This window comes from Aotus nancymaae, unplaced genomic scaffold, assembly GCF_030222135.1.
Source record: "Aotus nancymaae isolate 86718 unplaced genomic scaffold, 86718_ANA_hifiasm-v0.15.2.pri h1tg000016l, whole genome shotgun sequence".
Classification (NCBI taxonomy): domain Eukaryota; kingdom Metazoa; phylum Chordata; class Mammalia; order Primates; family Aotidae; genus Aotus; species Aotus nancymaae.
The window spans coordinates 35,991,314-36,019,270 of NW_026988428.1; the positions used below are offsets into that span (position 1 = coordinate 35,991,314).

General features: G+C 55.8%; 1 protein-coding gene across 2 annotated transcripts; it reads right to left on the reverse strand.

Moving 5' to 3' along the window:
- Positions 1–5,901: 5,901 nt before the first annotated feature.
- Positions 5,902–27,785, reverse strand: KRT80 (keratin 80). Of its 2 annotated transcripts, none has more exons than XM_012450247.2 (9): positions 27,486–27,785; positions 21,282–21,490; positions 16,786–16,846; positions 16,395–16,490; positions 9,569–9,733; positions 9,021–9,146; positions 8,148–8,368; positions 7,603–7,658; positions 5,902–7,466 (listed from the first exon to the last, which is right to left on the reverse strand). In XM_012450247.2, exons 1-9 carry the CDS (start codon positions 27,783–27,785, stop codon positions 7,342–7,344), a joined length of 1,359 nt encoding a protein of 452 aa, XP_012305670.1. In that variant the 3' UTR covers positions 5,902–7,341. The 2 variants fall into 2 exon arrangements, with proteins under 2 accessions (XP_012305670.1, XP_012305671.1); XM_012450248.2 differs by having other exon boundaries at positions 7,397–7,501.
- Between the last annotated feature and the right edge of the window lie 172 nt (positions 27,786–27,957).

Here is a 27,957-nt window from a genome sequence, read left to right on the forward strand (position 1 = left end):
AAGTGGATGAAAGAAGCCACGTGGCACCGTCGGCCCTTTGCTGCTTTGCTATTTCTTCTGCCAGATATCCTGGTTCATTACTCTAAAGTTCTGCCTTCCATAAAGTCCTCAGGCATAGACACAATTTTGCCAGGTTCTTTACAACTGTATAGCAAGGATGCCTTTACTCTGTTTTCCAATAAGATAGTCTGCTTTTCCCCCAAGACCTCATCAGACTGGCCTTTTCTTTCCAGATTTCTGCCGACATTCTGATCATGACCACATAAGTAATCCCTAAGGAGATTTAGGTTCTCTGCAGCTGTTGTCTTCTTCTGAGCTCTCACTGGAATTGCCCTTAAAGCTCCTTTTATAGCAATCTGGGTTTTTCCTAGCCTGCTCCCCAGCCTCTATCCATTACCTGGTTCCAAAGCCACTTGCACATTTCCAGGTGTTTATTACAGCAGCAGACGAACTTCTTGGTACCAGTTTCCTGTCTTAGTTTGTTTTGGGATGTTGTAACAGAATACTGCAGACTGGGTAATTTATAAACGATTAGAAATTGATTTGTCTCATGGTCCTGGAGGCTGGGGAGTCTGAGATCGAGGGCCTGTGTCTGAGGAAGGCACACAGGGTGAGAGTGTGTGAGACAGCAAGAGAGGGCCAGACCTGGTTTTCTAACAACCCACATCCCTGTCCATGTCACATTCACCCATTGATGAGGGCAGAGCCCTATGACCTAATCATCCCTCAGAGTTCCCACCTCTCAACATTGTTTCCTTGGGGATTGTTGTGGGACACATTCAAACCACCGCAGGTGGCAGGGGCATTCTGGTTCTGTTTTGCTCTTGTTACGACAGAAGTGGGTGTTTTGGGGACATCTACCAAACTCACATACCTGAGTTGGGACATGGAGGGGTAGGCTTCTCCCCTTGAAGAAAATTAAATGTCAGGCACAGTGGCTCATGCCTGTAATCCCAGCACTTTGGGAGGCTGAGGCAGGCAGATCACCTGAGTTCAGGAGTTCGAGATCAGCCTGGCCAACATGGTGAAATCCCGTCTCTACCCAAAATACAAAAATTAGCCGGTCCTGATTGCACATACCTGTAATCCCAGCTACTCGGGAGACTGAGACAGGAGAATTGCCTGAACCCAGGAGACAGAGGTTGCAGTGAGCCGAGATTGTGCCAATGCACTCCAGCCTTGGTGACAGAGCAAAACTCTGTCTCCAAAAATGAAAGAAAATTGAAAATACAAGAAAGCTAGCAAATAACGGATGGGTGTTTATTGTTTGTGAACAGCAGGTGTTACACATTACCCTGGAGCACACGTGCAGCCACCTTCTGAAAGCTGCACTGATTCTGGCCGCCTTGTCAGGACAATTACCCAGTTCTTTAAGCCCCAGCTGTTCCTAATAGAAGGAAAACGTTGTATTCCCTCCAATCTCTGCCCCTAGACCCAAGAACCAGCCCCTGGCCCCTTGCCTGTGCTCTGAGTTCGAGTCCACTTCTTTTAGCTCTCGGGGAGGTATTGTCTGTGCGGACTAACTTCTACAACACTGCAGCTTTCCCGCTTTGTCCTTTCAGCACAGTAATAATGACGTGAAAATGAAGAGGACTGTGGAGGAAGGAGGGGACTATCTGACGTGAGCCTCAAGGAAGGTCTCTGTGAGGAGGAGGCACCTGAGCTGAGACTTGGAAGATGAGGACGAGCCAGATCTAGGGGTTGGGGTTGGGGATTCCAGGTGGGGTCAAGGTGCCTGAAGCCTATGGGCTGTGGCAGCCCCCTTTGTGGAAAGCACTGAGCCTGCTCCTGCAGGGAGGGTAGGCCAGGCCAGGAGAGATGGCTCAGCCCTGGGGGATTCTGAGTTTAGGTCTGAAATTTGAGCCTAAGTGTGTGGGATCTGAGCCGTGGGTTTAGCTCCTGCCCCAGCTGTCTTCTCTCCTCCCCTCCCTAGAACCCAGCAGGGCTCACTCAGGCTCCTAAGGAGCACGGTCTCGTCATGGCCAGCAGAGGGCAGTGGTTGCTGTGGTGCAGGTTGGCAGGGCAGGAGCTGACCTTGCCCTAATGGAATGCAGCCTGAGCAGTCAGCCCCAGAAGGGAAGGAGAAGGGCTGGGCCACTTTCCTTGCCCTCTCCAATCCTCAGCTCCCCTGAGACAGGTCTTAGAGCCCTGGCCTCTCTTGGAGGGAAGGGGCAGGTGAGGCTGGCCGACTGTGTGGACACATGCCTGACCACTGCAGGTCAGGCCCCCTGGGCCAGGCGGATTCCACCCCAACTTGGGGTAGGGGGAAAGGGGAAAGGCTTTAAAAGTTCCGCATGCTTACTATTTTGTTATTATTAAGCACTTACCACATGCCAGGCACTGTGCTAAATTTTTTTTTTTTTTTTGAGATGGAGTGTCACTCTGTTACCCAGCCTGGAATGCAATGGTGCAGTCTTGGCTCACTGCAACCTCTGCCTTCCGGGTTCAAGCGATTCTCCCACCTCAGCCTCCTTAGTAGCGGAGGCTACAGGCATGTGCCACCACCCCTGGCTAATTTTTGTATTTTTGGTAGAGACAGGGTTTTACCATGTTGGCCAGGCTGGTCTCGAACTTCTGACCTCATGATCTGCCCACCTTGGCCTCCCAAAGTGCTGGGATTACAGGCATGAGCCACTGGACCCGGCCGCTAAATTCTTTTATCATGTATCATAGCTTTAAAGCTTCACAACAAATCTACAAAGCAGACAGACACTGTTTACCTCCTGGTGGCTATCCAAGACCACACAGCTGGAACCAGAGTTTGCTCTACAGACCATCATCTCCGTGATGATTATTGCTACCTCCTGGGCAGGGTCCGCCAGAGGAATTGAGGTGGGTAGGGAGGCTCAACAGAATTTTGCAGTGCTGGCGTAGAAGGGATCTGCGGGGTCACTCAGTCTAACATCTTTTTTCACAGATAAAGGAAACTCCAGAGAGGGACATGACTTGCCTCAGGTCCCACACAGCTCAGGGCTGACCAGAACAGCGGGGACTTGGGCACAACAGGGGGCCCCAAGCCAGGTCCTGGCTACCCCACATCAGTTCAGAGGCGCTTGAGGGCAAGGACCCCATTTCCCCCTTTCTTCTCTCCTTCTGCCGACTGTGCTGACTGCAGGGCACAGCACAGAGCAGGTGCTTGAAACATCCTCAGCGACTGACCCACCTCTCATCTCTCCGCACCTGCAGCCACTGGCTACTTAGGCCTCTGTTCACGTAGCAGCATTTAGTAAGTGTCAACTGCATGCTTGGCACACTACTGGCCACTGGGGCACACAGCTGAGTAAGATGCAGTCTCTGCACCAGTTGGCTTACACTTTGTGGGGGCTTCAGGGGTCACCCCACATTACAACGTGTGCTCCCAAGTTTTCCTCGTTCTCAACTCAGGTCTCCCCTGCTCCTGTCGGGTAACTCAACAGCCTCAGGCTGAAGGCTGAGCAGATCCCTTCCACTTACCTCCCTTGGGCCTGCCAGCTGTTTCTACCCCCTTCTTTGCTAGACCTATCACCCCTTCTTCCCAGCAGCCTCCTCCCCTCCTCCAGGAATCTGTCCTTGACTAACTTCCCTGCCTGTACTGCAGGCCCCAGTACTGAGGTCTTAAACGCTGCCCAGGCGGCTCTAGTTGTGTCTGTCCTTCTGCTTCCGTGTGGGTCTCCACCATCAGCACTGGAGGACGAGGACACCTTTCCCGGCCCCCACCCAGCCCCCTGCTATTTTCCCTCAGGCCGGAACAGACCAGGAGAAGGGGCAGGTGGGGAGTGTGCAGCCAGCCCGCAGCACACAGGGCCTGCCCAGGGCTCTGGTCCTGGGTCTTTCTTGGAGGTTTCTCTAGAGCCACCAGGGCACTGACTCGCCAGTCCTGGCACAAGGCCTCTGGGCTCTGATCTAGGCTGAGCCTGGGGAGTCGGGCTGGGCACCACCTCTTGGGTACCTACTCGAACCTACCATCATTTTGTGTTTTGGTGTCTGCCTCACCAACTCTTAGGTTTGATCATTTTTTCTGCCCCATAGCAGGCAGTCTGCAGGTAAGAAATGGTTCAAGGCCACCACAATGCTTTCTTTCTCCTCCCTAGTGACCAAAGTTATGGTCCTTGCCACTCTGAGCCTGAGCTGATGACCTCGTGAGTAACCTGCCACCACTGGGGAATCCCTGGCATATGTGCTGGCTAAAACGGCCTATGTGGTGCCTGGATATGTCAGGAGGTGCAGGAACATAGGTCAACACTGGTGCAGGCTCCACGTGGGACAGCATATTAGTCAGCCCAGGGGCCTGGCTGTGCTTATAGGATGTTCTTAAACAGACTATAAGGAAATCCCTGGCTGGACACGGTGGCTGATGCTGTAATTCCAGCACTTTGGGAGGCCGAGGCAGGTAGATTGCTTGAGGTCAGGAGTTCGAGACCAGCCTCATCAACATGGTGAAACCCCATCTCTACTAAAAATATAAAAATTTAGCTGGGCATAGTGGTGGGTTTCTGTAATCCCAGCTACTCAGGAGGCTGAGGCAGGAGAATTGCTTGAACCAGGGAGGCCGAGGTTACAGTGAGCTGAGATTGGCCCACTCACTCCAGCCTGGGTGACAGAGCGAGACTCTGTCTCACAAAAAAAAAAAAAAAAAAAAAAAAAAAGAAATCCTGAGGCTGGGTAATTTATAAAGAAAAGACGTTTATTTTGGCTCACAGTTCTGCAGGCTGTACTGGCATGGCACCAACATTTGCTCAGCTTGTGGTGAGGGCCTCAGGAAACTTACAACAAAGGCAGAAGGTGAAGGGGGAGCAGGCACATCACATGACGAGAAAGAGGGGAAAGGTCTCAGACTCTTTTAAACAACCACATCTACGTGAATTGAGTGAGAACTCCTTCATCACCAAGGGGATGGTGCTGAGCCCTTCATGAAGGATCCTCTCTCATGATCAAATACTTCCCACCAGACCCCACTTCCAACACTGGAAATTACATTTCTTTTTTGTTGTTGTTGTTGAGACAGAGTCTCGCTCTGTCGTGCAATGGTGCAATCTCAGCTCACTGCAACCTCCGCCTCCCTGGTTCAAGCGATTCTTCTGTCGCAGCCTCCGGAGTAGCTGGGACTACAGGTGTGTGCCACCATGCCTGGCTAATTTTCATATTTTTAGTAGAGACGAGGTTTCACCAACAGGCTGGTCTTGAACCCCCGACCTCTTGATCTGACCATCTCGGCCTCCCAAAGTGCTGGGGTTACAGCCATGAGCCATCATGCCCGGCCCAGGAATTACATTTTAACATGAGATTTGGAGGGGACAAGCATCTAAACCATATCAGATGGTGAGACAGGAGGCCTTTGCGTGTCCAAGCTGCACTGGTCTGAAGGTATAACTAGGTCCCTGGACTCCTTTCCCCTTAATTGGAGAATTACTAATGTTCCATGGTCAGCCTGATTGACAGTGACTAACAGGTCCTGAGAGGGGAGATAAAAACAGACACACAGCTTTATCCATGGACAAATCTCAACGTTTATTCATCCTGTGGCAGGGAGAAGGGGACATTGCCCCAAGGTCGCCTATCAGGTGAGGTGGCTGTAACACGTGTAATCTATCCAGATAGTACATACAGACTGATTATGCAGAAACAGGAAAGGAAGCAATAAGTTAAAAGCCACATAAGTTATGAAAAATAATATATATTTTATATCTCTTGTATCCCCACCGAGGATTTGCTCCCTTGGAAACCAATGAAGAGCTTGAGAAAAAGCACCGATCAGCACCCTCTTTTGGGACTTCAGGGATGAGAATGTCTGAGTTCCCATGGCCAGAGAGTCAGTAACCTGCCAGTGCTCCCTACAGGTCTGGACGGCCTTGAGGCCTGGGATGGGCCCAGACCTCTGGCCAGCATGTCCTGGAAAATGAGATGAATGAATCCAGTGGAGTCTAGAAGAGGAGGCGAGGTGAGGGGCAGGGAGGGGAGAGGAGAGAGGAGGGAAGGAAGCTCTGCAGTGGGAGGCTGGAGCTGCGGGGATGCCTCTACAAGCCCCCGAGTTGACAGCCGAGAGGAGGAGATAGGAGTATGCCTGCCAACACCCCTGTCTTCTGATGGGATGCAGAATTTTCCTCTTTGGGGAACACTTGTCAGGCTGTCATTTGGGCCCCACAGCTGGACCTCAAGGGCTTGGAGGCTCCCAGATTTCCCTGGACTGTGCCTTCTTCCTGGACTGCCAGAGGCAGGGGGAGTGGGCATGGAGGGAGGAAGGGGACGGAGTGAGAAGGAAGGAGGAGCTCTAACCCCATAGGTGTGGGGAGTTCCTGGGCTCCTCCATGAATGCCAGGGATGGGGGCACCAGGCTGTTTGGCCCAATGGAGAGGGGAACAGAGGCTCTGAGAAGTGGGACTCATGGGAAGTGGGCCTGGGGCTTCACCTCATGGCAGGGGTGGGACCAGGGGTCTCCAGGACCTGGTGCACCAAAGCCAGGAGTTCAGGCTGGGAACAACCTGGGCTAGGGGCAGAGAGCTCAGATCCCAGGCTGGCTGGGACACCTGCATGGCAGGGAGGTGGAAGGAGGATCTGATGCTCCTCCCTAATCTCAAGCTGCCCTCTGGCTTCCACTCCCAGGGAGTTGATTACGGCAAGAATCGCTTCTGGAGAAGGTCTGGGAGCTGGCTGGAGGCAGCCCTTCTAGTTCTGACTATGGCCTAGTAGGAGGGACCCACAGGAGGGGGAGGGGCGCAGGTGTTCCTGGCTGATCTCCAGCCTTAGGCTCAGGTCCCAAACACCCAGGACCCCTCCTCCCTTCACTCCCTAATACTGTCAGGTCTCTGGGGAGCCCAAGGAGCACCGGAAAGCCAAGAGAGTCTTCAGCATCCAGTCTTCGCAGGAACTCCAGATACAGGACAGGACCCACACCATCCTCTTCGGCCCCAGCCCATAGGTGAGCAAGCCGGGTCCCAGCCTCAGTTCCGAGGCAGAGGCAAGGCAAGGCTTGAGATAGGAGTCCAGGGCAAGGATTTGGCAAGAGTCAGAGGGGCCTCGGCAGAGCACTATGCTGGAGGAGGAGCCTAAGAGGAACGAGGAGGTAGAGACAAAACTGACCCCTAATTCCGGCTCACCCATCAGGAACACCTCCAGCCAGAAGGTTGGAAGGCTGGCGCTGTGAGAGACTGAGATGGAGCGGAGTGGCTCTGAGCAGCTGGTGATGCTTCTCTCCCGCCCTGGCAGCCCACAAAACGGCAGGCAGTTTCTAACCCTCCTCCGCTCGGTTCAGTGGCAGGTTTTTCCTCTTCTCCCAACCTAGAGGCTTCAAGCTGCTTTCTTGAGTCTAGCTTAAGTCCCTTCTGCTGCAGTGGAGTGCCCTGGGGTTCCTGGGGTCCAGCCACCTTACTCCGAGACCTCCGACTCCTGCGAAAAGTACTTCTCTGACAGTTCGGTGATTTTGATCACAGGGCCTTTGCTGCCCCTCTTCTTCCGGGAGGGGGCCTTGGAGAGGCGTGACCTGGAGGCAGCTACAGGGAACATAAGGGGTAGGGGAGGGAAGGGGCTGGAGGTTTGGGGGCCACTTAAAATGAAGCCTTTAAGATCATGATGCCCCTGCACCCTAATCCCCACCCCACCATGGGTTACTGGGGCAAGAGGACTCACCGGTTTTGCACCTGGACTGCACAGCGCTGACCACAGTGGCTGAGGGCGAGTCCATCCTGAGGGGCGGGGTAGGAGAGGGGGATATCATGGGATGTAAAGAGCACCTGTGGCTTAAACTCCCCTGGGAGCCGGCAAGTGGAGGCCAATTCTTGGTGGTCCCTCCCAGACCTGGGGTTGCCCTGTTGTGTGACCCTGGCTAGCCAGCTTGTCCTCTCTGGGCCTCTGTCCCCTCTCCGTGGCATAAATGGCTAATAACACTGAGCACTGAGCGTTGACAGGTATTTGCATGCATAATCACATTAATCATCCCTGCCACAGGTGAATGATGTTTATCAGCCCATTTTCCAGATGAGGAAACAGAATTAAATGAACTGGGCCAAGGTCCCAGTTTGTAAGTGGCTGAGCCAGGGCTTGAACCCAGGCCTGCCAGGCTCACTGTGTCGTGCTGGAAAGGAGAACAGGTAGTTGTTGTGTAGAACTTGTGTAGGCCTGGGCCTGCAGCCCTCCTTCCCCTCCAGCCCCACCTCACCAGCCCTGGCTCTCACCTGCCCTCCTCGCCCTCCACCAGCTTCCTGTAGGTGGCGATCTCGATGTCCAGGGCCAGTTTGACATTCATCAGCTCTTGGTACTTGTGAAGCTGCCTCGCCATGTCCTGCTTGGCTTGCTGCAGGGCAGCCTCCAGCTGGGCCAGCTTGGTCTTGGCGTCCTGGAAGGCCAGCTCACCCTGCTCCTCAGCTGCCTTGATGTTCTCCTCCAGTTTCAGGCACTGCAGGCAGGAGGACAGAAGGAAAGGGCCAGTGAGCAGGGGAAGGAGGAGTGGGCCAGGGCCAGGAGTCACCTCTGTCCTTGGTGGGGTGGGTGTGGGGAGGGAGGGCTGAGCAATGGCATGACTGGGTATGGTAATGGGTTGGCACGCAGCAAGAGGAAGTTCAGTTAGACCTGAAGAGACACCTTCCCAAGGCCAGAGGAGAGCACCACAAGCCAGTGAAGGAGCCCTTCCCAGCGATCCTTACAGGGCAGTGCCCGCTCTGAAGGTTTGTTCTGACTGGAAGCTGGGACTTAGGCCTCTACTCCCTCCTCTCTGTGTAGTTGGTGGGGGGCTTTGATTAAGTGGCCCCCAAACCTCCCCAGGTGGGAGGCAGTGGGCTCTGGGTGTGCATGGTAGGGGGGGCTTTCTAACCTTCCAGCAGCCTTGACCAGTTTACAGAGCGTTTTTGCATGCAAAGCTCACATAATCCTCATAACTACTTTAGAAGGCTGTGCTATTATCCCACTTGACAGGTTATGAAACTGAGGCACAGAGGAGCGAAGCGACCCACCCAGGGTCACTCAGTTGTGTCTGGCCTGTATTCAGCACACATGACTGTGTGTCTCCCTGCTCTCCTCCCCGCCCCCAGGCGCATCCCCCAGGTACTCACGTGGCTCTTGACGGAGAGGATCTGGGACCGCAGCTTCTGGATGCGCACATTGAGGTCCGTGATCTCGCTGCGGGTGCTCTGGAGGCTGATCCCAAACTCGGCCGAGCGGGCGGCCTGCTCCTCCAGCTGGAGGCGTGTGGAGGTCTCAGTGCGGGGCAGCTCAGTGCCGCTCCCAGCACCCGTTACCCGTCTCTGCTTTTTCTTGCATCGCCCACTCCCATCTCCAACTCTGCAGCCCACCCCCATGCCAGGATCCCTCTGTTGCCCCTACCACCTCCCATTCTGGGTGGCCTCCTCCTGGCTGCCCTAGCTGAGCCCCATGGGCCATGCCCACATCTTGCCTGGCATTGCTGATAACAGCACTGCCTGGAGGGCACAGGCCAGCTTCTACGGTCTCCCCTGCCGCCCCACCCCTGTGCTTCTCCATTCCTCTCTCATAGACTCTCATAACAGAGCTGCAGGCGACCTTAGCCATTGCCAGCCCAGCCCTTCCTGCTGCCCGGAGAGCTTCCCAGGCTGCTATTCCTGCCCTGCGTGGTCAGCCCCACCTGGCTCCGAGAGTACGCCTCAGCCTCCTCCAGGCTGCGAGCTGCGATGGCATCGTACTGGGCCTTCACCTCCTCCACGATGCCGCTCAGGTCGATGTGGCAGCGGCTGTCCATGCCAAAGGTCACAGACACATCCTTCACCTGCGCTGCCAGGTCCTTCAGCTCCTGGCGGGGCACAGATGTAGGGGCTCAGGGCTGGTGGGGAGGGCACAAGGACCCTCAGCCCCACACAGTCCCTTTGTCCCCGGGGTGAGCGGAGAGTAGACCTGCTCCCTTCCTGTCCCTCTGGAGAGATGATGGTAGGCTGAATGCCTCCCTGCCACACCTCCCCAGCCAGAACTCTCGGAAGGCAGTTCACTGCCTGCTGCTTACCCATCCATGGTCTCCCTCTCTGAGTGGAGGGCAGGCCAGGACTGTCCGCTCCAAAGGCCGCCCTGTAAGCTTCCCCATGGCCTGCCCTGCTGCCCTCTCCCTGGGAGGGACAGCCTCCTCCTGGCTGATGGGAAAGCACCCGAGAAGTCAGGCTCTGGGGCTGTGAGTCGGGCCCCTTTGCTCACTGCTTCATTATTTCTGTGCTGTGGGGTACAGCTCTGCTCTTCCACTAACAGCTCCCTGTGGGCCTGGCAGAGCTGTGTTCAGCCCTGAGCCCCCACGTTTGGCAAAGGAGTGGCTCAGTTTATCTGGAAGTGTTGGGAGGGGAGCCAGTGAGTGACCAGGGTGGGGGTGGGCTGGAGGCTGACAAACCTGCACTCTCCTCTCCTGGTGCCACTGAAAGCCGACAGCCTGTGAGGGGCCTGGGCGTGGCCTCCGGTGCTCTGACTTCAGGGTCCCCCTGGAGACTCACTGCCCGCTCCCTCTCTAGCCAAGGGATGTTGCCTGGACGACCACAATATTTTCACCGTCTCCTCCCTATCCCTGGGGACTTCTGGAAATGGCCAAACCCACCTTTCCTTGAGGAATTCCCTATGGCTGGACTGTGTGCTGAGTGCTTTCCACACATCCTCGACAGGCTGGCACTGCTGCAGCCCCAGAGGAGGAAACTGAGGCACAAAGATGTTGTGGAGACAGGGGTGAGTGGCAAGGTTGGCCCCAGAGTCCCTGCTGCTGCTGCTGCGAGGCTGCCTTAGTGGGCAGAGACAAGGGGCTGACACCTTCTTCACCGTCTCTCTGGCCCTAGACTGGCCTTCTCTCCTGCCCGCAGCCTGGCAGCTTTCTAGCCAGAATGCTCAGGGGTGTGGAGGGAGACAGTGGGACCAGGGATCTCTAGAAGAGGCTTCAAGGGGCCCTGGGCAGCTTGCCCTGGATATGCTGAAAAGGGTAGGGCCTCCCTGTGGGAAGGAGGAGCGAGGGGAGTCAACCAAGCATCGCACTGATCGAGTCAGTGGCGGGGAGGGGCCAGTCAGGGGGCAGGTGCTGGCAGAGACACATCGTGCTACTTCTGGCATTCACAGTCCACCCTTGACCCCTCTTTCAATCATCACATTTCAGGCAGCGTTCCCATTTTGCTGACCGCCTCATCATATTTTGAATGTGTTTGTTTGAATCAGGATCCAAACAAGGCCGTATACTGCAGTTGGTCCATATGTCTCTGGGTGTCTTGTAATCTCTGTTTCTCTCTTTTCCGTCCCTTGCAATCATTCTTATTGAACACATTGGCTGTCTGCCTTGCGGAGTCCCTCACAGCTGGGTTTTATCATTGTACCCTGTGCGATGTTATACGTGCTCTTCAGCCCCAATATTTCCTGCAAACTGGCCGGTGCACCCAGAGGCCTGCCTGCTGGGATCCAGGCTCAGCTTTTTAGTTCCTGACTGTGTTCTGACCCTGGTTCCTGACTCTGGGCTCCCTCCTGATCCTCCATCCCTCTTTCTGCTCTGCTCAGAGAGCTTGTGCTGAAGCCTCTGGTTTCTGTCCCAGGCGGAGGCTGGACTTCTGAGCTGTAGGCAACAGGGATGAGGAGCCAACTAGGGCTGTGTGGGCAACTGCAAAGGCCTGTCGGGGAACGGACTCTGCCCACCAGCGCCTCCTGGTGGCAAGGATGATGGGGCAGTGGCAGGCATCCGGAAGCCCCTCTGGGGGATGCCTCTCTCTGTCCTGGAGCTGGCAGGACCCTGAGGTCAGTGGCCAGCTGCCCTTGGGTGTTTCCTGCTGGGGGGGTTTTGGTTGATCTTTGAATGAAAATAGAAATCTCTGGGCAAAGCGGGCTGATGGCCCAATCTGTGACAGAATAAGATCGTTACCACAGCCTCACCTCCGCTGCCCCGGCCACTAGCTGACATTTCCCACGTGGCATCAGCACCCTGGCTGGGGCTTGGCTGGGGACAGTTTCAGAGTTGCAGCTTTGAGGCTGTTTTGGTTGACACATTATGGGTATCAGTGGGTGCGGGGACCCCCAGATAGAGCCCTCCAGCGCACTTCTACACGAAAGCCTAATTGGCATTTGTCTTGGCCCCGGGAAAGGCCAGTGCACTGTGAGGACGCACTATAGCAGGACTTCCCAGTCAGGGCGAAAAGACCAGCGAGACATTTTCTGGGAACAGGCAGGCTAAGCAGGAGCTTGGTAAACAAAAGCAGGAAATGGAGCATTCAGAACATCCGCAGACCTGTTCAGACATGCAGGCCCCTGCGGGCTGCGCAGGGTATGACAATGCTGGCTTGTGTGGTGTGGAGGTGCCCCACAGGGTGGGCCCCCTGGAGAGCATGTGCACCTCCAAATGGGTAAGAATTAAGCCAAAATACAGTTTAGGGCTTCCCTTAGGAGGCTGCTGCGTGTGTGAGGACCCTCACAGTGCTCCCCACATCGGGCAGATCATGGCTCTTATGGGGTAACAGAGAGTAAAATGTTACTATCTGAATACCATCACTTATTATTATTTGGGTGACCCTGGTCAAGTTTTTAAATGTGTCTAAGCCTTGGTTTTCTCATCTGTAAAATGGGTCCAATTATAGAGCTGAAAATAGCTAATGTTTATGGAATGCTTACTGTGTGCCAGTTACTGGTCTAAGTATTTTAGGATATGTTAAAACAAATCCTCACAACAGCCCAGTGAAGTAGATGCTATTATTGTCCCCATTTTATAGATGGGGAAACTGAGGCATATAGAGATTAAAATAGCCTGCTCCAGTTCACACAGTTATTGAGCCAGGATTCAAATCCAAGCTGTTCAAAATCTGTGCTCTCTTTTTTTTTGAGACGGAGTTTCGCTCTTGTTACCCAGACTGGAGTGCAATGGCGCGATCTCAGCTCACCGCAACCTCCGCCTCCTGGGTTCAGGCAATTCTCCTGCCTCAGCCTCCTGAGTAGCTGGGATTACAGGCACGTGCCACCGTGCCCAGTTAATTTTTTGTATTTTTAGTAGAGACGGGGTTTCACCATGTTGACCGAGATGGTCTCGATCTCTTGACCTCGTGATCCACCCGCCTTGGCCTGCCAAAGTGAATCTGTGCTCTCTTAATCATTATCCCTACTTCATAGAGTTGTTGTGAGGATTAACTGAGATTAAGTCTGCAAAGCACTTAGCACAGTGTCTGGAATACATTAGGTGCTCACTAAACAGTAGTTAAGGACTCTATTATGGTAATTGGTAAAAGTGAGAAAGCTGAGACGAAGTGTTCCCTGGGCAGCCTCCCTGTGAAAGTGTAGGCAGCATTGGCTTCTCTCTGCAGGGATGGGCCTCCCACAAGGTGTGCCTGGCTGCAAGGGGTTGTCAGCAGATTCCACAACTAATCTCCCTGGAGCCAGAGCTTAGGGGTGGGGTAGGTGTCATTCCAGCTGGATGCAGCCAGGCCCCAAACACACTTGGGAGCTGGACTGTGCCTCAGAAGCTGCAGGGACCTTGCAGTCTGTGCCCCTGGAGGAGAGAGGCGGAGGGTTTGCAGTAGATGAGGCCTGAGCAGATCATGGCCGTGAGCTCCTGCTCAGCTGGCTGGGAAGGGCTTTTCAGAATGGATTCTAGCTCTGTGTGTGTGTGTGTGTGTGTGCACGCACACATGCATGCGTGTGTGTGCATATGCATATGTGTGTTGGAGACAGGAGAGGGCTATTTTCTGGGACACAGGGGTGGGCGTCTATTTCTGATCTGGTGTCTGCTCCAAAGTTGAAACTAGAGTATCGGGGCCTCCTGGGCCACTCACATTCTGCCAGCTTTTTCTTCCACCTGAGGCAGGTGTGACTGGCACAGTCTTTTCTCAGAGCTGCTCTGTCCAATGAGGTAGACGTTGAAATAATTACATTTTGGATATATTGGGCTAAATAAAATATATTATTAAAATTAATTTTTCTGTTATTAAATGTGGCAACTAGAAAAAATTACATAGGCAGTTCGCATTGTATTTCTATCAGACAGCACTGGCTTAGACACCCCCTGGGATGGGGAATCCTTTTGGCAAAGAGTCAGCATTGCCCTCTTAGCCTGCAGCGGTATATGGAGAAAAACATAAACCTCATGTTTCAGCCCCACCTTGCTGCTTCCAAAAGTAATAATAACTGCTGTGGTGCCCTGGCCCCTACTGCCTTCACTGCAGGCCCTTCTTCATGGCAGGCTCAGGATAGCACAACCACAGCTGAAACCCGCTGTGTGCCGCCCTGCCCCAGCGCGCACCGGCGGCTGCCCGTCACACTCGGAATGAGGTCCAAGTCATGAGCCAGCCCTGCAGGTGTCTCTGACCTAAGGTTCCCACCCTGCCCCGTCTGCTCTGACCAGACGCTTTTTTCTTCTCCTTTAATCGCCAGGCTCCCTCCTGCCTTAGGGGCTTTGCACAACTCTTTCGTGTCATCTCCAGTCCCCACTGGGCTGGATCTCCACCACCCTTGGGCCTCTGAGAGGCCCCACCCATGGGTTCCGAGGCCCTCCCCTCCCTCCAGCTTCAGCGCAGCACCCGGTTTCTTTGCATCCCAGCATCTGTCACCCTGCGAAGCCGTCTTGTCCAGATATTTGCTAACTTGCTTATGACTTCTCTCAGGTAAGTCATGCCCTCCTTGAGAGAACAGACCTTGCTCAGGCTGTGGTATCAGTGCCTGGCACTTAGTAGGCATGCAGTAAACATTTGTTAAATGAATGAGCAGGCTGAGTCCTCCTCACAGCCCTCTGAAGCTGGTCCTGCTACTCTCTCTATGCTACAGATAAGGACACTAAGGCACAGAGAGGAGAAATAACTTGCCTAAAGTCACAGAAATAGTAAAAAAGAAAAAGAGGCCAAGTTGAGATTGGGGTCCAAGGTCTGCAAAATCCAAAGGGAACCCACAGGCCTGGTTACTGGGGTAGGAGCCAAGAAGTCTTGTGGGGTGCGACCCGGCAAGGCTCAGGAACATCACTGGTTATGCCCAGCCTTCTTCCAGTTATGTCTCTACGGCTGCAGGGCTGGCATCCTGGCTTAGAGCTTGAGCTCTGAGAAATTGCTGAGAAATCAGTGAGCAGGTGGAGTGCAGATTCTGAACCTCTGGGTTTGGCCGATTCTGCAGTCGCCCATAGGCTCAGCCTCTCAGAGGCGGTACGAGTGGGTGGAGGCGCAAGGGTGGCGGAGATCCAGCCCAGTGGAGACGGGAGATGGCCCTGCTGATGACTGTCTGGGCTGTACCAGCTCACAGTGACTTTGAGCAGAGGAGCCCCTGGCTCAGTTCCCACCCAGCCAGTGGACATCGTGCCCTGGTCAGCTCCACAGTGGCTGGCCTGGCTGTGGAGGAATTTGCTAGGGCCAGGAAGCTTTTCAGGGCTGTGGGGAGAGTGGACTGCCTGGGAGGGCTTCCTTCCTGCTGCTCCCAGGGGTTTGCTGTTCTCTCTCCTGTGCTCCATCTCGTGGCCACAAATAAGACTCAGCTCCAGGGAAGCCCCATCTGGGGGCTGGGACTGCTGGAAAGGAGTGTGGCCCATGACAAGGCCACGAGGTCCGATCTTCCCTTCCACAGGGCGCAGCCATGAAACCGTGGTCAGCAGACCAGAGGGCCGTTTTAGCAGAATCTTTAGGTTGCGGCGGCGGCTTTGATCTCTGCCTTGACCCTGGCTGCAGTGCCATAGCTCGGTGCCAGCAGTGTGAGGCACTTAGGCGGCCAAGCCCTGTTATCCCCCAGAGTGGTGCTGCCTGCTTCTAGCTGAGCTGAAGACCTCTGTGGAAGCAGCTTTAGCCCAGGAGCACCACTCCTAAACCTCCTCACCCCTGAAAGAAGCGGTGTGGAGAGGAGGATGCATATCCTGAAGGGGGCCTGGGAGTCAGCAGCTGGCATGGAGGAGCGACGCCCGGAAGCCAGCGGCTGTGCCCATCTGACGGCTGTGCCGACGCAGGCTATGCTGTTCTGGGCCCTTGTGTACCGGGCCTGGCTGAGGACTTAGGAAACAAACGCGACTGTTTCCTCTGTCTGTGTTTACTAGATCATTAGCCAAAAATGGGGAAGAGGGAAAGGCAGGCCTATCAGAACTAGCACCGTGGGTGCCTGTGGTTTAGGCTACAGGGATTAGAGAGAGATCAGTTCAATCAGAATGCTGGTTCCAGGCCCCTGGGATACATGCCCCTGAGGCCAGCTTCCTGACCCTTGCCAGAGGCACTTGGTCCCCCAAGACCCTCAGTACTCTAGCACACAAAGATACAGTTATTCCAAAAAGAGTGGCCTTTGGGGAAGCGGCCCGTGTTCCATGAGCTGAATGGCCAGGGCTCATGCAGGATTAGAGACATCATCACAGGAAGGGGTTCAGGAAATTATTCTGCTGTGGCTGGAAATTGTAAGTGACTGTTGGAGGCTCCATGCCCTGCTGGATGGCTGCGCGTCCCCTGTGTCCTTTACCCACAGACCAGCCAGATCTGGGCTTGGCAGGACACTGGCCCCATGTCACTCACCTGCTCATAGATGCTTTTCATCAACTCCACGAAGCTCTGCAGGCTTTTTAACTTGGTCTCCAGTTCAGTCCGACGAAGACACTCTGCATCCAGGTCCTGGGGTTGGGAGCACTGGTGAGTGGTGGGAGAGGGAATGGAGGGTCCCAGGGCGGGAGTGGGCTGGGGAGACTGTCTCCTGGGTAAGAGTGGGGGTGATTCCAGAGGAGATCTGGCTCAGAGCCCGGAAAAAGGAGCTGGATGGGGATGGGGGTATTTCCCTGTCTACATGTTGGTCTTGGGACTTAAGCCTCTGAGGGCTTTGATTGAGCATAAAGGAGAGTAGGTGATCTGGAAGGAAAGAGGGCCCAGGGCCCATGAGGAAGGAGCCCCTGGGGCGGGCTGGGCAGGCTACCTTCTTCAGCTGGACAAAGGTGAACTCCATGTCTGTGCGCTTGGAGATCTCATCCTCATACCTGGGAGGGAGAGAGGTGTGGCTCAGCTGGATGTGGTTGGGGCTTGGGCCTGGTGAACTCCCCTTGGTTGGGGCTCAGGGCCTCTGCTATCCCACTTGCGGTCTCTTGCCAGTTAGAAAAAAGCAGCCTGTCCTCCCTCTTGCGTCTTCTATGACAGGGCCTCTCTCTCTCCCCCGACCTCCTGGCATTGGCTTCCCATTCCCTGCTCCTTCCTGATGATCCAGCCCTCTCCCAGCGGCTTCTTCCCTTTCCTGGCTCTGCTCCACATCCACCTCCTCCAGGAGGCCTCCCTGATTGTGTAGCCCCTCACCCTGGCACTTTGTCCCCTCATCTTTACCTGACCTTCTTCCCTGACAGTCTCAGGTTCAATCAAGTCCGCTGGGAGCATCCTGCTCACACCTCACCTCTCCCACCTCCACGCCTTCCCTGCAGTCCCAGCCGCCTCCCCTCTGCTTTGTGAGCTGGTAGGACACCATCCCATCATGTTCCCTCCAAAGGGAGGATAGGAAGAGCGTGAGGATAGGCTGAGGCAGGACTCTGGGTTCCAGTCTAGAGTCAGTCCCCTTAAGGCCAATACCATTTCATCTCCAGCCTTTGTGTCAGATGGATCCCTGGTGTGTTTTTGGGCAAGTTGCTTCACCCTTCCTCCCTTGGTTTCCTGTCTCTAAGGGGTATGTGTGCCCATGTGTACAGGGGGCTGACAAAGCCCACTCCGATGCAGTGACGGCTAGCTACAGACTGCATAGGCCGTACTCAACAAAGCGCACCGCTCTTCTCAGTGTGGACTTCTCCTTACTCATGCCCACCTGTCTTTGGAACAAGGACACTGTTGGATGGGGAGGACAGGTCCCCCGATCCCTGGCCCGACCATCTTCCTTCAGTCAAAACATTTGTCTCAGCCCCCGGGGTGGGTGTCTGCTGGCCCCAGACTTCTCGCTGGCCCCAGCGGCTGTGGGGATTCAGCAGCTTCTGTTTTCCCTCCTTTTCAGGGAATGCCTGAATCACTGGAGGCTCTAATTACAGCTGCCTGCCTACCTCAGGCCCTGGCCTCCCAGCAGGGCCACGTCACTCATCACCCATGTGAGCTGTCTGCATCTGGCTTCCCTCATGCCTTCTTCTCTCCCACCAGCCCACCCGAGGGGCTGAGGGGCCTGGACTCAACTGCAGGGCACGTGGGTTTCTGGTCTCAGCGTTCCGGGGGTCCACACCCTCCCTGGCCAGTGCCTTGGCTGCCAAGAGTCTGTTAGGGGCCATCATGGTGCAGGTCCTGGGGATCTGGGCAGAGGAGTGGGCCGGGGAGAACGTTCTGCTGTCTAGGCATTCCCAGAGAGAACAAAATGGGACTTGAGTGGGGAATGACAGGTGCCGGGGGCTTCACCTGCACTGTCGCCTGTGGCCCTCAGAGCCCCCAGTTAGGGAAGTCCCATTGGTCTCATTTTACAGATAAGGAAATGGAGGCTCAAAGAAGGGCTGGGGGCTCCTAGAACGTGCTGGTGAAGCAAGGAGCCTTGAGCCAGGCTATGTGGGCTGAAATCCTGGCTTCCTTGCTAGCCAGCTGTGTCCGTGGGTGAGTTCCTATGTGCTGCGGCCCTGATCACAGTGGCACAGTGAGGATTAAATAGGGCAACCCACAGGGTGCTTGCGGCGGGGGGCAGCAGCTGCTGGGGTTCAGCCCCTCTGCCTCGGCTTGGGAAGCCTTGCTGCGGAGCACAAGTGGCCGACTCTGTGCCACTCACCCTGCCTGGGGGAACATAGGTAGGGTGAGTCGAGGGAGACGGGCCTGGCAGCTGCCTTGGGAAACCTCCCCTGGTGGAGAAGGACACCAGGAGTATGGACTGAGATGATGTCCTCATGGTGTCCTGCCTAGGCCAGGTCTGCCTTGGTCCTGGACTTCTAGGTGTGCTGTGTGGGTGAGGTGGGAGCCATCACTGAGCCCCAGGGGAGAGGACAGTGGGGATTGCTGGACTGAGGCAGGACACTGGGTTCCAGTCTAGAGTCAGTCCCCTTAAGGCCAATACCATTTCATCTCCAGCCTTTGTGTCAGTGAGAAACAAGCCCCCTTCCTGACAGGCTGTTTGACCTTGTACCAGTCCAGATGGCCTAATGCTTGACTGGATCTCAGCCCCTATCCACTGCCTCAGCCATGCACTCTTATGCAGTGCACAGCTTGCACAGCTGTATGTGGCATCCCTGAGTCACTTGCTGTGTGGCCTTGGGCAAGTTGCTTCCCTTTGCTGAGTCGCTGCTTCGTCCTTAGTAAATAGGAGGGGAAGACTGCCGATCCTTGGGGTTTCTGCAACCTCAAAGCCTTTGGAAGTCTCCGTCCCCATAGAGGGTTAGGTCCCCTATTCCACTCCCGGTCCTCTGCCAGTCTGTCAGCCACCAGCTCCCAAACCCGTTCTCAGGCCTTTTTTAGCTTGTCACACCTGCACCCCCCCGCAAGCTTGTTTATTTCTGGGAGTGAGTGAGGCTGATCTCATCGGCTCTGTAGAGACAGGGCACAGCCCTTCCCTCCTGGGGCTCGGCTTGGCGTCTCTGGGCTCCTGGGGCCCTAGGCTCTGCATAGCCAGCCACCCTGTAGCTCCCCTGGCTCTGGTGTGCTCTCCAGCCAAGCTGTTTGCTCAGTCTCTCCTTCCCAACTCGGGTGGATCCCCTACCCAGAGAGAGGAAGAGAGGCTCTGAGCATAAGCAGTAGAGACAGATAGCAGGCGGATAGAAACCAGGCAGCAGGCCAAATGAGGGGGCTGTGCCAGATTAACACAACAGGTAGTGTGTGTATAGAACTCCCAGTATGAAGTGCTTCCATAGATGTGATCTGGTGGAGCTCGTGGGAGCAGCCTTACCCAGCGGCTGGCTGAGGTTAGGGATGGGACTTAGCATGCCAGGCTGTGTAACTGAGGACAAGCCCTGCCCTCTCTGGGCCTGCTTCCTTCCCTGTAAAAGGAGGATCCAGGACTCCTTATAGCTCTGGCATTCTCTGTTCCTTTGAGGGCTGAAGATCTACTAGGGATCAGGGAAGTGGGTCACAGCTTCTGGTGAACTGACCTGACTGCTCAGTCATGGTCAGGTGCTGGGAAGCTGGGGCTCCCAGGAGGGGTGTTCAGATGCCCTGTGTGCTTCCCTAGGCCTGTGAGGGCAGGGCTGGGGAGAGGTGATGGCCAAACTCAGCCACAGCTCGGGTCTCTGGACTCCTGGACAGGTGCCCTCCACCCTCCAGCCCTGGCCACCTGCTCTGGAGGTTGTGGGTCACACCTCAGATTGGCAGGGTTTGGGGCTGGACCACAGCACTGCAGGAGGGAGGCCAGGGGTTCAGCCTGCACCATCCTCCCCTCACCCTGGCTGGCAGTCTCCTTGCAAGGAGACCAGACCCAAGGAGGTGGGTGCAGGGCACAGCCACTCTCCTCTGCCTCAGCCTCCTTGTTCCTGAAGCCCTGCCCACTGCTTGGCCAGAGAGGGTCACCTCTCCTCTAAGCAGCCCGAGTGACCAGGTTTCCCTTTTAGACTGGAAAATTCAGTTCAGCAAACCTGTGTCAAAGACCTGCTGTGTGCTGAGAACTTCAGCCTTCTAGGGATAGAAAAAACCTGCCATTCATAACTGCCAGCCACCGCGCCACACTCTCAACTCCCTCCTTAGGTTAGATACCTACCCTAGGTTGCCATCAACCATCGTCATTCCCATTTCACACGGGAGGAAACGGGTTCAGATATGAAGCAACTTACTGGAGGTCACAAAGCTAGTGATGGGTGAGGGCAAAGATGAAACCTCATCCTGGTCTAATGCCCAAGCTGGGTCCATAAATGCTGGGATGTACTGACCAGCCACTGTCTGTCTGTCTGTCTGTCTGCCCACCAAGTTGTAAAGGCGCCTTGCATACTGAGGCTGTTCCGTATCTGTCTCGTTCCAAGTCTCCCCTGATGGCTGGCATGCATTTCTTCTCTATTCAAATAAACCCCACTCTTTCCATCCCCTGCCTGCATCCTGGTGGTTTTCCTCTCCTTTCCATCCCAACTGAGATCCAAATCTAAAGCCACATCTAAAACAGAAACCCATCTGTTCTAGCTAGTAACGTAACTTCCCATTGCCAGAGCAACGTGTGGGCAAGAGCAGGTGTGCTCATAGGTACAAGAGGAGGCTGCTCGAGGCAGGGGGTGGGTTATGATTATGCCCAAGGGCCAGCAGGCATGGGTTTAGCTGGGAGCCAGCGCAAGATTGACTTTGTGGCAAGAGTCGCTATTAGGGAGGGGGCAGCTGTAGGTTCACGGCCATAGTCTCAGTATTTAGAATACTGCCTGGCACAGACCAGTCCCTCATAAATAGGTAGAGAAATGTTCCAGAACGTCTTTCTTCTTTCTCTGGCTTAAGTGCCTCCCATCTCAGCATAGCTTGGTCCCAGCCCTCTGGCCTTGCTCATGGCTCCCATGGGGTTCTGCCTACCGGATTCGAAACTCCTCGACCTTCTCCAGCACCTGCAGCAGGTTGGCCTCCAGCTGCCCCCGCTCCTGGCTCACTTTGCGCAGTTCCTCCTGCAGCCGGCCCTGGTATTCCTCGTAGAGATGCCCCAGGTCGCAGGCGGCTGAGTCCTGGCCCTGCAGGAAGCTCCAGCGTGTCTCCAGAAGCTGGTTGCGCTGTTCCAGGGCTTGCACCTGGGAGAGCAGGAGGGTGGTGAAGGGGTCAGGTGTGGACGAGTTGGGGGCTGAGGTCCTGGGCTGACCGGCGAGAGCCCCTGGGGGACTCCCTGGGAAGTGGCAGCTCATCTGTGTACACCACCCAGGGCCCTCACTCAGCAGAACGAATCTCCAATGACTGATTGTTAAAACTGAAGATGGTAAGATAAGGACAGGATCGGGGCAAGGTGGAGCCAATTAGCAAAGGCTTCCAGGGGAGGGCAGGGCAGGGCTGGCAGAGGGAGTGGGGACGAGGGTGAGAGCGCCAAGCATGCGACAGGCTCTCCGTGCCTGCCTGGGGCTGGGGCGGGAGAACCCAGGGAACATGGAGTGTCAGAGGCCCTTCTGCCCCCTTCCCGACGTGACAAGCCTGGTCTCCTCTTGTCTTGGAAACTCAGCAGGGTAGGGCCTGGTTAGTACTGGGCTTAAGTGCTCATCCTCTCAATAACACAGCCTCTCTGAACCTCCGTTTCCCCAGCTAGAGGTTAGGAGTGATAACATCTGCCTGCATGGTCCTCTCCTTCCCTCCATCCAGTCCAGCCCAGCTCAGCCTGGGGCTCCCCTGCCTCCTCCCCACCCTGCCTGTCCTCTCTACTCTCCTTCCTATCACCAGGCCCTCCCTCCTCCCTATTCTTCCAGCTCCCTCCTGCCAGAGCCCTCTGTGACTCATATGTTGAAAGATTCCCACTTCCCTCTAGCACAGACACCCTCAGTTTACCTGCTCCTCCTCTGTCCTGACCTGCCACCCTCCCCGTGAGACTGAGGGGACACCTGGGGATGTGCTTTGTGATAGGAACAACAGCAAGTGCTCATGTGGCCCCTGCTGAGTGCCAGGCCTTGCTCGAAATGCTTGACCCATGAACTCCCGGCAGCATCCCCATGGGTGGTATTATTATAAGCTGCATTTTGCAGATGAGGAAACCAGAGGTGATGGAACTTGCCCAAGGTCACAAAGTTAGCAAGTGGCAGAGCCAGGCCTGGAATCCAGGCACTTTGGGTTTAGAATGTTTTAGCTGCTGTGACACATGCCTCCTGTGTGTTGCCGGAGTCCCTGTGGGCCCTGGGACCCCAGCTACCCTTCCTGGGCTGGCTTCTGCTTCCATTTAGGGACAGTTTTGCATGGAGGTGAAACCATGGGAGGGCTCTGAGCCCTGCTGCTCCTCGCAAACTCAGCCTCCCGTATGCCTCTTACTGGCAGGGTCCTTCGAGGTCCTTGCCCTCCCTCCACCCAGTCCAGCCCAGCTCAGCCTGGGACTCACTGCCTCCCTCCTCCCCACCCTGCCTGTCCTCTCTGGGCTCCAGCCTCCTTCAGGCACTCTCCTTCCCATCACCAGGCCCTCCCATCCTTCCCATTTGTTCCTCCTGCAGGAAGCCCTCCATGATCCATATCTTGAAAGGTCCTCAGTTTACCTGTTTCTCATTTGTCCTGACCCATCACTTTCCCAGTCACACTGGGAGCCATCTGCTCCCCCTTGGGGCCTCTACCCCATCAGTGCCAGGGATGTGGGTAGGGGATGAGGTGGGAGGCCCGGCTGGGGCCTGGCTCCTGTCAGTGTGGGTTGTTTGTCATAAGGATGTGGTGATCACCAGCCCAGTGATGCTTACTACGGCCACAGGTGAGTACTGGGCCTTCTCCCGCCACTGCCGGTGCTGCTGGCCTCGGCTCCCAGAATCGTAGTCTCAAAGAACTGCCAGCAGCCTTTTGGATCAGCTGGGCTGGCCCTTCATTTACAGAGGAGGCAATGGAGGCCAGGGGTATCAAGTGACTTCTCCAGGGTCATAAAGCAACTTGGTGGCTGAGCTTCCCAGACAGGCCCATCTGATGGCCACTGCCCACTCTGCACCTTGGTGGGCTCCCAAAGGGTTAGGAGAGGACTGCCTCTCTCCCTCTGCTCTGCTTCTTCAGGGTGTCCTTGTTTTTCCTGAAACGCTCTGATGACCCTTTGTCATTCACAGTACACAATGGCAGCAGGAATACTGGACGATGGCATTTGACAGTATTTGTGGACTGCCATTCCCCTGCGTATCTGTACTGGTAGGTTCTGCTTGAAGCCAACCTTAAGCCTGCTCTCTGCTGCACTCACAGCCAAACAGGTTCAGTAGGGATGGAGGTCAAGAGGGTTTCTGCCCTGCCCTGTGTGTGTGAGAGGGAGCTCTGGGAGGGGGGGCAGGTATCTGCTCACCCCACCTTCCCTCCGTTTTGACAAGCAGGAGCCCCATGTTTACACTGAGGGTGGAGTGAGAGGAGAGATGTGAGGCTCCTTCCTCCACCCATGAGCAGCAGAAAAATCTTCGCACCAGGAAGTTCTTCCTTCAGTCTAACCTCAATTTCCTATGCTTCAGCACTAGCTTGCTGGGATATGGTGTTCATTTGGCCAGCCAGTCCAGCCAGAGGCATTTGTGGTCTTAGGGGATTAGGGACAGCCCCCCCATGTTCTGCTGCCCTTGGGGGAGTCTCTGGTTGTCTCAGTGGGTGGGGGTGGAAACTCATCCCCCACCCAGGAACTTCCCTGTAGAAAGCCTCCTCCCTCTCGGAGCAAAGACCTAGGGAGGGCTGATAATCCTGGCGCCCTGAGAGGTGCCAGGTTAATTGCCTCACACCATGAAGGCTGCCGAGCCTTTGCCTCTGATTCCTCCTCCTTCTCTGTTCTGCGCGGCCTCCTGCCCTTAGATCATACGTAGCAGCTGTAGCAGGGACCTCTCCATTTTACAGATGAGAAAACTGAAGCCCAGTTGAAAAGTAGGGCCAGGTGCGGTGCTGAGGTTAGGGGAGAGACATGTTGTTTTCTAGGGGAACTGGAGCTCCTGGAGGGAGACAGCCCAGATGTCTCAGAGGTCCCCAGCTTACTGGCCAGTGCCTCTAGGCCATGCAGGTCCCATTCCTCAGAGGGGGGCCGTTGAATCCCTGGTTTTTAGCCAGATGTTGACTCTGGCCAGGGAGCCTCGAAGTCTCATCAGGAGTGGCTGGTTTGTGCTTTTCTGCATACAGGCAGGGGGATGGCTGACTTCAGTCCTTCCAGAGGTCCCACAGGCCTCAGTGAAGACATTGTCTCCACCGCTCTGTCTCTGGGCATTTTACCACTGCTCATGGGTTTGCTCTCTACAGCCTCCCCAGGATGACCTTAGGCAGTCCTGCCTCCTGCCCCTGCTCCATGCCCTCTTCTGTCCTACATACTATGTATGAAGGCAAGTAGCCCAGCCAGCAGCCTCTACTGGAGGTCGGCCTTGCCCCCTCCCTGCCTCCCCTGGCCTCTCCTGCTGCTGCTTCTCCTCATCCCCCTTCATCTTGTGACTATGGCCTCACCAGTTCTTCCACTGGTACGAGCTCAGGGCCATTGGCAGAGAAGAGCGGAGCAATGGAATCTGGGGTGCAGACAGGGTGAATGGCTTGCCCAGGAAAACGCAGCCAGCAAGTGGAAGAAACCACGTGGCTCCAGGGCCTCTGCCACCTCCTGAGAGTCTCTGCTCCTCCTCAGTGCTCCCAGGCTTGTCTCAGTGCCTCGGAGGGCCCAGGACGAGGTGGAGCCAGAAGGCCCCCACCCCTCTTCTCTCTTTGCCCAGAGCCCCCACCCGCTGGTCACGGCATCTCACCGCTGGGCCTTCCTCTGGGCCCATCCATTGCTCAACAGCCCGGTTCTGTACCCCCTGCCCACTGAGTCCCTTCACTCCTCTGTCCAGCAGGGAGCCTCTCCCCACCTCTTCTCCAGGCTCCTGCTTGGAAGGGGCTAACTGGGTGCTAGCTGCTCCTGGGGCCAGCCCCATTGATTTCATTTTTTATTTAACAGTTATAATGCACTTAACACGTACCAGGTATGTTCTAAGTGCTTTTCAAAAATTCTCCCATTTGATTCTGACGAGCCCATTAACCTAATGTGTACTGAGGCACAGAGAAGTTCAATAACCTGCCTGAGATGACACAGCTGGTCAGTGGTGGACTGGGATTGCAACCCCGAAATGCTGCTCCAGATTTCACATCTTAACCACTGCCTGCCTCCACCTGGGTCCTCACAGCCTCCACAAGGAGGCAAGGTAAGGGTGGGGCTAACAGATCTTTTTCGTAGAGTTGAAGAGTCAGCTTGGACTCCTTGGGGCAGAGGTCCTGCAACCAGGGCCCCCAAAGGGCTGGCACCCACAGCTCCCCGTGTCCCACCCTGAAGGGCACCCCATCACAAGGTCAAGGCTAAGGATTGGGAGGCTCCAATTCTGCAAAAGAACTTCAAGGGCATTGCCCTGGTCTTGGGCACAGGACCCCAACCCTGTGGGCCTCCTCCCGGTGCTCACATCCTCACATCCCCGTGGCAGTGGCACAGGGTGATAACAGCGCTGGCGTTCGCGGGAGAAAAGCCACCCATCTGAGCCAAATTACATAGCTCAGCGAAGCATTCCTTCTAAGAGATTAAACTGGGTTTGGTGAGAAGGTGGCTCTGCAGTGACCTGCCTCCCCAGGGCAGCTGGGCTGCTCTTAAAGGGAGAACCAGCCCAGCAGTGCAGGGCTCTGTGCAGCTAGGGCTGGGCAAAGGATGCTGGGTGGATGGTGGTCCTTCCCCTCTTCGTACTCAGAGATACCCCAGGTGTCGATGAGGAAACTCTGGTCTAGGCACATGAATGGAAGAGGGAAAGAAAAGATTCCCGCCACAGAGACCACTGACTTTGTGTCTCAACAGACCTGAGTTCAAATCCAGATGGCCACCTGCTGGTTGTGTGACCTTGGGCAAGGCACTTAGCGTTGCCGGTCCTCAGTTTCCTCATCTGCACCGTTGGGAACATAACAGCCACTGCAGGGTAACCGTGTGGCTTGAATTTCCCCAAATTTCCCTGTAGATTCTCAAGGCATGTTCCTTTCTTCCCTCTGCCCCTCTCCGTGAGCTCCCACCTTATGGGAGTGACCAGCAACATGCAGAGGAACACAGACTCAGAGGCCAAGAGCAGATGAGGACTGAGCCAGGGCCTGAAGGCTGGATCTCTGTTTACTGGGAGAGTCAGAAATGCACAGTTTCCTTCATCTATGAAATGGGCATAAAATTGCCTTCTCTCATAAGGTTGTTGAGAGAAATAGAGATAAACATGAAAAGCATCAGCACAGTGCCTGGCACATAGTAAGCAATTAGCCAATGGCTGCTGGTACTATCATGATTATTCCTGAGCAAGGCAGGAGGGTGCAGAGTCAGGAGGGGTTTCTTGGAGAAGGTAAGTAAAGAGCAGATATGGGAAGTGGGTAGGACTTCCTTGGGCGCTCCCTTGCCCTGGGAGCAGAGATAGACACGAGTGCCCCAGACCTGTTGCCAGCCATGGGCAGTGGAATCTAGGAAGTGTGGTTGTGATGCTGAGGATGTGCTCCCTGCAGTCAGGCAGGAGGCGGGGTACGGGGTGTGGGAAGGCCCAACTGGCTGCCCGGTTCTGACTTGAGGCCTTGTCCCCTGCATTCCTATCTCCTGACACTGGAGCTGCACCCTCACTCGCAGCAGTCTGGGCAGCAGCCTCCTTCTGGCAGCCCCCCACGCCCCCTGCACCCCACCAGCTCTTCTGCTGGGGCAGCTGAGAGAGATGCTGCAGGGCCAGAGGCCTGAGGGATGAACAGGAGCGTGGAGCCTGGGAGGCCATCTCCTCTGTCCACCTGCCTCAGAGTAGGACGCAGAACACACCTCCATCAGCCATTCCTGTGAGAGGGCACCCCTGGCCACACTAGGGGCTCCTTCCCAGTCCCTGCCTGGGTGGTGGGTGACCCCAGGCCATGCAGCATGTTATCATCCAGACATCCCTCGAAGGCCATCCTGGGGTCCCTTTCTCCCCCTATGCCAGGATGGATCAGGGACTTCCCTCCTCCAGCACCTGCTCAGAGCGAGGCTACTGCCTCTCCATTGGCTGTGCACGGGGGTGGGGCGTGGTGATCGATGCTCAGGGAAACAGCCGGGCTACCTGCCCGGGCCTGGCAAACCTTCATGTTTGGGACCCCCCCATCCCGACTTGTGCTCACCTTGCCAATCAGGGAGGCAAATTTATCGTTGAGGACCTTCATCTCCTCCTTCTCCTGGTTCTTCTGCAGCTGAACAGCAGGGTCCACCTTGAGGTCCAGGGGTACCAGCAGGCTGGGGTTCACAGTCACCTTGGGGATGGTGCCAGTCGACCAGCAGCCTGTGAGGCTGTGGGAGCTGAAGCCCGGCCCGGGGGCCCCGCAGCTGCCCCATCCCGAGGTTCCAGGCCGGGGGCTGCCCACCGGGGTCACCTCACAGCTGCTGAGGCTGCTGAAGCCAACCACGCAGGAGCGGCAGGTCATGGCGCCCCCGGCCGGAAGCAGGAGGGGGGGATGAGCAAGTGAGCCTCTGCGGGGATGCGGCAGTGAGCGGCGGGCTCTGGTCGCTCTGGTCACAGCTGGGGCAGGCTGGGGACTGAGGAGCAGACACCTGTCGCACAGTGCTCATTAGCTGCAGGAGGGCGGGACGCCTCCC